We start from the raw sequence: 9,930 nt of genomic DNA, 5'->3' as shown, positions 1-9,930 counted from the left end.
ATATTTTCACAGTTCAAAGGGAATATTATGCTGTTATTATATCAAACTGTGAATTAAATACAAATTGTTCAGACACTTTTTGTATTATATAGATTTCAATATGTATCATTCAATAAACTTTTTATGGTGAATATTTTGTATAAATGTGTTGTCATTGTGTTTTTTTATTTTAGCATTACCAAATTGCTCGACAAATTCAGATTTTCAGTGACCAGCTGCAAATAAGTCTTTGACTAGTCTTACAGGTTAGTCATCAATTTTTATCTTTTTTTTTCTTTAAGACTGGTCTAATCTGTTTTAAGTCAGTTACATAAAAACGTAGACTGGTCTAATTTGAATCCAAAAGATAAGACTCAATATCAACTGCTAGTGGCTCAGGATAGTTCTTTTGACACAGTCTTAATAGCAAGTTTATGCATCTGGCACCAGGACTTCCACATTTCTATTGTAAGTCATTTATAATGTAAATATAAATTTCCGCCCCATTGCACAGGTTTTATTAAAAACTAGGGCTCGTCCGGGATTTGAACCCGGGACCTCTCGCACCCTAAGCGAGAATCATACCCCTAGACCAACGAGCCAGCTGCAAAATACACATCTGTGTAACAAGTCACAAAACTTTAAGGTAGAACGTGATATTCTTATTACCATCATTTCGTTAATATGAATACAAATATATATTTTTTCAGTGTTAGGAAAACTTTTTTTTTCTTATTTTGCAATAGATCAGTTATTTCATTACGTCCAGTTTTCCCACTTGCAAAAACAACTCTGAAACGCAAAGCCACCTTAAAAGCCGACACCAAACCGATTAATACCTCACTCTGTATAAGTAGCACAGTTACAGTTGGATGTAGCATTTTACTGCAATTTAACGCGAGGTGTGATTGGAATCTGTGCGCTTATTTATTTTCCTGCGTGCCAAAAGTTCAAGTGACGTCACCATCCACAGCGGCACGCATCCCTGCTGCCGACGTGGCGCGAGCTCGAGCGGAAGGGTTGCGCGAGCGCGACTGTCATCAGCAGAACTGGCGAGAAGGGACGAGCTTATGATTTAACTGTATTTCAGAAGCAAGAAATAACACGTATGTTAGTTTTGCATGTGTTTATTTTGTATTTTAGCGTTATGCTTATCTTTATAGCGTACTTGCATTTGTCGCGTTTTGTTGTTATTATTTTGCATGTCGTTTTTTTAAAAGTTAAATTGGTTTGTATTGGCGCTTTTCAAGTGCACGCGGAGTATATACATATAATAACATTCTTCAAATAAATAAGTTCCAATAAAAAAAAAAGACAAATATAACGGTGAAACGAATAAACGATTTATAATCAAACATGGGCGTTTTATCTCAGCTAGTAGAAATACCGTCTTTGAGATCATAAACCTGTTGTATAGAAACTGTAACGTGTGACTTGACGTTTATAATCTGCTTTATTTACAGTCTATGCATACGCGTATTCATTTACTGAACGTGTATTTACAAACTGAAGTTTGAAAGTAGCTTGTACGTGTATAAAAGAACCAGTAGATGGCGCTGCAATCCGCATCAAACAAAGGCGCTTGACCGTGTGGCACCATTCAGGGACAGCTCTGCTACTCAATGTGTCAGTGCTTTTCTGTCCACACACGCACATAAACAATTGGTGTCACTGTATTCATGTTATATTCAAGGTATGTATTAATATATCTCACAAGTGCAGTGGGGTTTATACAGAGACGATGATAGTTGCTAAACCCAAATCTAACCTTAACCTGACCACAAACCTGATGACATGATGAGATTAAATACAAAATGTGATTTAGCTGAATTATTATCTTTACATGCACATGTATGTGTTGGATTCACATTATATTTGAAGCTGTAGTGCATTTTGCTTTATTTGTTAATTTAAAAAAAAACATTCATTAAGAGTTAAATAAGATCCTAATAGATAAATTTAAAAATAAATGAGTATTTCAGTTATAAAGGAAGATCTTAACAAATTGTTCTTGATCCTAGGATCCCATTAACATTAGCCTCCTAAATAACACCCAGTATGTTCTGTATGCACAACGACAAGCCAATTTATATCTGCACTTCTGAGAAACGCGTTTATGAGCAATATATTTTAGAATGTGACTTGATATTTCACAAGAGCAACATCATTTTTCTTTTTCACTGTGCTTGTGGTGTGTTTTTGCTAATCGTCTGTGTCACTGATCAATTTCCAGTTGTAATTTGCAAACCTTAGTCAGAGCTCAGCTGTCTCAGTGTTTAGTTTAGTTTGTTGTCAGTCACAACCTGTCATGGCCAGCTGCTTCACTTTGTCTAATTTTTTTTTTTTTTTTTTTTTTTTTTTTTAGAGCACCATGTCGCAAGATGAGACCTTGGAAGACCTCGCTACAAAATCCCCCCCTTCCCTCCATACGACTGCCTCTGATGAAACTGTCTCCATAGCTGCAGCAAATACAGACGAGATCCCACCGATATCTCAGCTCTCACTAGACACATCGGCCCCTGACTCAACCAATGTGGCTGCAGAAGAGCACAGTACAACTAAAGGTGTTGAAGTGAAGCACATACATCCATCAGAAGAAAAACCTGAGGGACAGGTGACTGAATGTGTGGATTCAGTGAGCTTGGATCCAGAAGTTACACAGGAAGAAGTGCAGGGAACGGAGGTACATTTAATAGGATTGATCTGTGTTTGCGTCATGTTACAAAATCCATAAATCCATCTTTTGTGTGTATTTTTCGGCTGTGTGGATGCATGTTATCAGTGCCCGGATGAGTCTAAATCTAAAGGCTGGAGTAGTTGGGGCTCCTGGGGGAAGTCACTTCTGACCACCGCTACATCCACTGTGGGTAAGTCACCATAGCAACCTGTCACTACAGTGAGGCTGCCTTAGTAAACCATACAGTAGATTCTTCCATAGTTAACTGTTAGATAACATCATCACAGAGAGTCACAGTTTGGCATTTGGGTTGTTGATCTAGCACAGATCAGATTCTGTTGCATGCATGTAAACAGCAAAAATACATATGAGATTTAATTTTTTGCTATCCAATTTGTGGCAACTAAAACGTATTTCTAAATTCAATATAAAAACACTATACTGTTCAAAAGTTTAGGGTTGATACAATTTTTTAAAATCATTTTAAAAGAAGTCGTATTTGATTAAAAATACAGTAGAAACAATATATATATAATATTGTGAAATTTTATTAGAATTTAAAATAATGGTTTTCTATTTTAATACATTTTGAAAAGTAACCTATTCCTGTGATGGCAAAGCTGGATTTTCAGCATCATTACTCCAGTCTTTAGTGTCACATGATCCTTCAGAAATCATTCTTATATGCTGATTTGATGCTCATTATTATGAATATTGAAAATAGCTGTGCTGCTTAATATATTTGTGGAAACCTTGATACTTTTTTTTTAAAGAATACTTTATGTATAGAAAGTTTTGCATTTATTTAAAAAAAAAAAAAAAACCTCTTATAACATTATAAACTATAAACTAAGTGTTACTTTTGATCAATTTAATGCATCTTTGCAAAATAAAAGGCATTAATTTCTTAAAAAAAAACTTACTGACCCCAACCTTTTGAACTGTCTTTTTTTTATATATTGCAATGATCTCAAATTATCTGTTTTATCATTCATGCAGTCGGTGGGACCAAGGTAAAGTGATTTAAAGTGCATTACTGTATGCAAATTGTCCTTCTTTTTTTTTATAAACTAAGAAAAGTTTCTGGTGATTGACAGCACACAAGTTGTATTAATTAAATTAACAGCATACAGAGCAAGTACTTGCAAAATAATATATTACTTGGCATTCATTAAAAACACTTTAGATATAATACTAAAGGGCTAACTTGCAGAAAGTGCTATTGTCAGCTCAGTGTGTCTTCATAGATGTTATTGTCACAGTACAATAAATCAGATTCAGTCAGTATCTGTTCTGTGTGTTAGGCCTTGCAGGGTAAAGTTGAATGATTTTCCATCCTTTGTTTGTCCCTAGGTCAAGGGTTAAGCTCTGTAAAAGAGAAAGCAGGCGTGGCATTACGAATCCGGCAGAGCTCATCATGTGAGGAGGCAGAAGAGGCCCATGAGCATTCTGGGACAGAGACGGCAGAACACGTTCATTCAGAGGAGGTGCACAGAGGAGTACTGTCAAGCATCAGCAGCGCTGTTCAGAACACAGTGAGTGTGGATTACTATCATTAACATATCACTGAATGGTAGCAAAATCAGACCCAATACTTCAAATCTGGAGATGCTTTTGAGATACGTAGTATTGAGTCTCGGCTGACCACTTGTGAATGTATCGCAGAACAATTGTCATGTTCATACAAATGTTTTCTTCCTCTTGCTTTTTCAGGGAAAGTCAGTAATAACAGGAGGCCTTGATGCTTTGGAGTTCATTGGAAAGAAGACCATGAATGTCTTGGCAGAGAGTGACCCAGGTTTTAAAAAGACCAAAATACTAATGCAGAGAACGGTCTCTCTGTCTCAGGTTAGATGGTCAACAAATGCTCAATTAACATCTCTCACCATGTTTATTGGGTGTTGTTACCCAGCGGAGTGCCTACAACCGTCTTACTTTAGAAGATACAGTGTTTTGTTTTTGGAAAATCCTGCCATATTTTCAGTATACAGTATGCTTGTGTGTCTCTTAGCTGCTGTATGTACTTGTGTTTGTCTGCAGATGTTAAAAGAAGCAAAGGAGAAGGAGAGAGAGAGACTGAGCAGTCAGGTGGTCACAGAACCAACCGTCCACTATGGGATCTTGTTTGATGATTACCAAGGCTTGTCTCATCTTGAGGCACTGGAGATACTTTCCAATGAGAGTGAAGGGAGGGTTAGTAACACCAATGTAAAAACAAGCTGAAATACTAATGTCACCAGAAATACATTTCCATCCAAGACTATGTCCTACATTATTTTAATGCTTTGTCTAACAACAAAATGATTTTTCAAAATTCCTTTGTTTTTTGTAGTTTTTTTGCCTATTGCAAAATAATCCCATGAGAGCTTTTTTTTGCACTAATGATTGACTGTACAGTTAACCCACTATTACACAGCTACTTATTAAATAAATAAATAAATGGAAACAAAATATTAATAATGATCTTATTACTTGTGAAATAAGAGACCACTGAGTGATACTGTTGACATGAAGCTAGCATACACAACCCTTAGTTTGGTCAGGTATTTTCTTGAAAGTTTTTTTAGCTTTATTGTTTTCAGCAAAGATGCATTACATTTTTCATAAGTGACTGCAAAGTCTCTGTCAGTGTTTTCCACATTGATGGTAGTAATAAGAAATGTTTCTTGAGCAGCAAGTCCGCATATTACAATGAGTTCTGAAGGATCATGTGACACTGAAGACTGGAGTAATGATGCTGAAAATCCAGCTTTGCCATCACAGGAATAAATATACATTTTAAAATATATTAAAATAGTAAACAAAGTGTGTTTTACTGTATTTTTGATCAAATAAATGAACGTATCTAATAAGTTAGACATGACAGTCCTTCTCCTTTCCTCTTTTCATCCTGTTTCTCTCCTCATTTCAGGTGCAGGAATACTTGTCCTCTTTGGAGGAGGAAGATTTGGAAGTTCTGAAGAAGGAGCTGATTGCGATTAAAGAGATCTTCATCACTCATGAAGAGGAGGAAGCTGATGCCGCCTCAGGGGAAAACGGTGATCTTTAACATAATTAGACAAATCCAGATCATCACTGTCAAATCCAGACCACAATCAAGATCCTGTGCTTGATAAATCTTTATTACAATTTGTGCATTAATGTAGATTAATCAGGTTAAATGGTCACATTCACAATTTTAATTTTAATTTTAAAATCCAATCACAGATCTTGATTAGTTATATAATCGACATAATTATTACGGCTGTGAAATGATTTTGTAGGCTATAATTCTGGTTGAAATCACCAAGTATCTGAAAACCCAATATTAGCAAATCTCAATGAACTAACATTGATTTGATACGACAGGCGACTCTGTCAGAGCGCTATAAATATTTCAGTCCTCCTCCTTTTTTGCCCTCGGGTATTAAATTTACGTGATCTGTGTGTTTCAGCTGCTGATGGAGAGGAGTTTGTCAGTGTTCTTACTGAGCTACTCTTTGAGCTTCATGTTGCTGCAACTCCAGACAAACTGAACAAAGTACAGCTGCACATACACACACTGCATATGCACACGCAACACAAATGTGTACCTACTCTCCCCAGCACACAAACACAAACACTAATCATACCCTGTGCCTTGCAGGCCCATATAAAAGCTCATGATTGGGTGCGAGAAGTGGAGCAATCCCGCAATGATGTCAAGAATGTAACAGAGGAATTGTTAGAAGAGAGCGCCACCACTTGCCCTGAACCACGGAAGGAGGAACAGAAAGAAGAAGAAAAGAAAGTGAAGGGAGAAGAGGGAGAGAATGAGGAAAATAATGCAAAGGATGCAAACTCAGATGCTGTTGAGGTGAGAAATGCGTTATCAAATCTGAACTGTGTGCTTATATTTCCTGCTCAAGAGACATTTCTTATTATTATCATCAATTTTGAAAACACTTAATAACACTGCTTAATAATTGGAAACTGTGATGCATTTATTTCTTTGATGAATAGCAATTATTTGATGTATAAATGTCTTTACTGATCAATTTAATTTGATCCTTGCTGGATAAAAGTCTTAATTTCTTTCTTCTTAAAAAATACCATTTGCAATAATTACATTATTTTTATATGTTTCTGTAAGAAGTCTCTTATGCTCAAAAAGGCTGCATTTATAGGATTAAAATACAGTAAAACAGTAATATTGTGAAATAATATTAATGCCTAACATACCGTAACTGCTGTCTGGTTTAATTCATTTTAAAATTTAACATTTCTATTCCTGAGATAGAAATGTTGAATTTTAAGTAGCCATTACTCCAGTCTTCAGTGTCACATGATCCTTCAGAAATCATTCTAATAATTTGTGTATCAATATTTAGTTATCTGTGTATGTTTGTTTATGTAGAAGGTGTATATGTCATCAGTGGGCAGTCTTGCAGAGGTGACCGCTCGTAGTATAGAACAGCTACACAAAGTGGCCGAGTTGATTTTACACGGACAAGAGCTGGAGAAGCCAGCCTGCCAACAGGCCAGTACACTGGTCAGGTGAGTTCCTCAGCCATTTCTGTAAGATGTTATTTGACAAGTCCTTTTATTAGTTATTTAGTGACTGTTGCGTGTGCTCAGGTTAACCAGTGCCATGTGTAAGGAAGTCAAATGCCTGGCCCGAAAGTTCACGGACACATTAATGGCTGTAGGGGTGAGTCTGACTGACCTGAGCTCAGTTCATTCTGTACACATTATCCATGATATAACTGACCTTATTTAATTTCTTAATGGATGCTCCTAATCTTATTGTGAACGATTCATCATTTGATGTTCTTGCCAAGAAAACAATCATTTGTCTTTATCTTTTAACAAAAAGCAATAACTAATAGCTCAGCCTCTGAAATGACTTTCCTTATTAAGATGAAATCATTCATTTTTTTAGATGCTCCAACCACCTGCCACACTGAGTCATGTCTTGAACCAATCATTTCCTCATTGATGTCCCAACTATTTTATTTCCCGGTTCAAAATGTTTTTACTCTGGCATAACACATAAAAAAATTAAAAGAACAAACAAAATCTGTAACTTACATTAATGCTAGTAAGACTTTGTAAAATCTTCATTATTCAGGGCAGGTCAACACTGCCCTCTTGTGGTTTGGGAGCATTTCTGTTGTAATATCTTAATTAAGTTGAATTTTTTGGACCGGATTTACTAAACAGGGCAAATTAAAGTGCCCCTTTCGAATATTGCCTTTGATGCAGTGTGTAATATAGCTGTATGTGAATGCAAACGATCTGCTAAACTGTAAAGCAAAAGTGCACGATAAATAAAGTTACTGTCTCCAAAAAGAAAGAATCGACTCTGAACAGCCTAAACGAGTCGTTAGTCATTCAATTCACACTTCCGTGACGGTTGCACATCACGGGGTATTACATTTGCATAATGCCCACCCATTTTATTATATTCTACATTGGCCGGCCGTGAACAACTTAACCCGCCCTCAAACACTTCATTTTACTGATCACTGCTTCTCTAATGTCTGGGAGTTCAGCGTGGGATTCACAAAACGCGTGCTCTAGAAACATGGCTATGTACCCAGTTTATTTGGGCCAGCTGGCTCCATGTATCACAACCTGTAAGTATGATAAATAATAGATGATTATACTTTCTATCGAGCGTTCAAAATATGGAACTATAACAATGTGCTTATAGTTTCTAACGTGCGCTATATGTGGTAGACCAATCACAACAGACTGGGCCATCTGACCAATCACAGCAGTGTAGGCTCATGGAAAGGAGGGGTTTAGAGACTGAATCTTAGAACTGCTTCGAATGAATTGTTTGAGAACTGTTGGAAAATGAGGTGTATATTCTGAGAAAACTGGAGACTCCCAAAACAATATTAGGAACGTAAAAATGGCATTATAGTGGTACTTTAACATGAGATCGCAATCCCATAAAAGCACTGATGGGAGTGGAAAGTTGTGTGGTTGACCTACTGGCAATGCATAAATCATTTTCAGATCATTTCCATAATGACTAATGCAGTCTAACAAGAGCAACACTAATTAGCAATTATCACAGCCAATTCAAGTGCAAAATGGCTTAATACATGCTTTTTTAAGCATTAAATAATGGCGCAAATGCCAGTAAACTGACTGCCGCAAACCTTAGTAAAAGATCTTGCATGATTTATTCCCTCTCCTCTGAAAAGGAAACTCCTTAAAATGCATATGCAGTAAGGTGAACCACAAATATAACTGTCCACACCAATTCATCGCTAATTTTTCACTTTGGCAACTAGCTAAAATAAAAATGGATATAAAAAAAAACAATAAATATTACTAAACCAAAATTACTAAAACTAAAATAATGTTATTTATTTTAAATAGTATAAATATGGGTTGCAACAACTCAGAACCCCAGGTAGTTTGCTCCATGGGATTGTCCCAAAAATATATGCTTTTGATACATAAAATGTGTATACTGTTGCTTTTGGTAATATATATATATATATATATATATATATACTGAAATGAAATGGGTTTTGCTGAAATGATTAAATTATGTAATTTTTGTTCTGAAGTTTAGATTTAACATCCTTTTTTTGACCCTATAGAGTCAGAGAAAAGCAGAAGAAGTAAATCCTCTAGTGGACAGAGTGATGCTAGAGGTAAAACTGAATGTGATTTATTTTTTATTTTTTTCATAATGCACAGCTAACAAATGAGGAGACTGTGTTAGGGGACTTGATGTTGATGATTAGAATGACTGTAGTTAAGATACTGATGACCATTCATCACTACACTGTGTCTTGTTTCCCTAGGGTTGTAATAGCATTACCTACATTCACAATGCATTCCAGCTGCTGCTGCCTGTTCTTCAGGTGTCGCACATCCAGACCAGCAGAACTGCGGTGACGCCAGTCCCAGAACTAGCATCCACAGAATAGTGCCCTTATTCCGTTTGTGTGTTTCTGTCTGTATTTGTCTATATCTGTGTTTATGTATGTTGCTTCAGTATGAGAGCTTACAACAAAAAAGTGCAATTCTAGTCTATATATAGACTCTTACAATGAGATAATTAGGAAAATAAGATACTGAAACTCCTAACTTATTTAGGAAGCTGCTTATGTATCATTCTTCTTGATACAATGTCCATTCTTTTTTAAGTTAGTGTACAAAAAATGAAAAATATTAATCTTGTGTTGTATTGTCTGAGAAGATTTGGAGGTCCAACTGCCACTGCCATTCACCTAATAATATCAATCACTCATACACCATTAACAGTTTTTGTTTTGAATAAAATGAAC

The 9,930-nt window shown here is 36.0% G+C and overlaps 1 protein-coding gene and 1 non-coding gene across 4 annotated transcripts; one reads left to right on the top strand and one right to left on the bottom strand.

Annotated features, from left to right (window-relative positions):
• Positions 1-509: 509 nt before the first annotated feature.
• On the bottom strand, positions 510-581 carry trnap-agg. Its single transcript has one exon. It is a non-coding gene; the product is annotated as a tRNA-Pro (tRNA).
• Positions 582-843: 262 nt separating this feature from the next.
• On the top strand, positions 844-9,924 carry LOC109102258 (protein NOXP20-like). Of its 3 annotated transcripts, none has more exons than XM_042771494.1 (13): positions 844-1,085; positions 2,345-2,662; positions 2,762-2,846; positions 4,010-4,191; positions 4,370-4,504; positions 4,697-4,849; positions 5,568-5,694; positions 6,091-6,176; positions 6,282-6,491; positions 7,032-7,171; positions 7,253-7,325; positions 9,244-9,291; positions 9,445-9,924. In XM_042771494.1, exons 2-13 carry the CDS (start codon positions 2,351-2,353, stop codon positions 9,568-9,570), a joined length of 1,677 nt encoding a protein of 558 aa, XP_042627428.1. In that variant the 5' UTR covers positions 844-1,085; positions 2,345-2,350; the 3' UTR covers positions 9,571-9,924. The 3 variants fall into 3 exon arrangements, with proteins under 3 accessions (XP_042627428.1, XP_042627288.1, XP_042627367.1); XM_042771354.1 differs by having other exon boundaries at positions 848-1,085; positions 9,238-9,291; XM_042771433.1 differs by lacking the exon at positions 844-1,085 and adding an exon at positions 1,454-1,672 and having other exon boundaries at positions 9,238-9,291.
• The last annotated feature ends 6 nt before the right edge of the window (positions 9,925-9,930 follow it).

This window comes from Cyprinus carpio, chromosome A1, assembly GCF_018340385.1.
Source record: "Cyprinus carpio isolate SPL01 chromosome A1, ASM1834038v1, whole genome shotgun sequence".
In the NCBI taxonomy this organism is placed as follows: domain Eukaryota; kingdom Metazoa; phylum Chordata; class Actinopteri; order Cypriniformes; family Cyprinidae; genus Cyprinus; species Cyprinus carpio.
The sequence above is the reverse complement of the archived record's forward strand: the minus strand, read 5'-3'. Positions and strand labels throughout refer to the sequence as shown.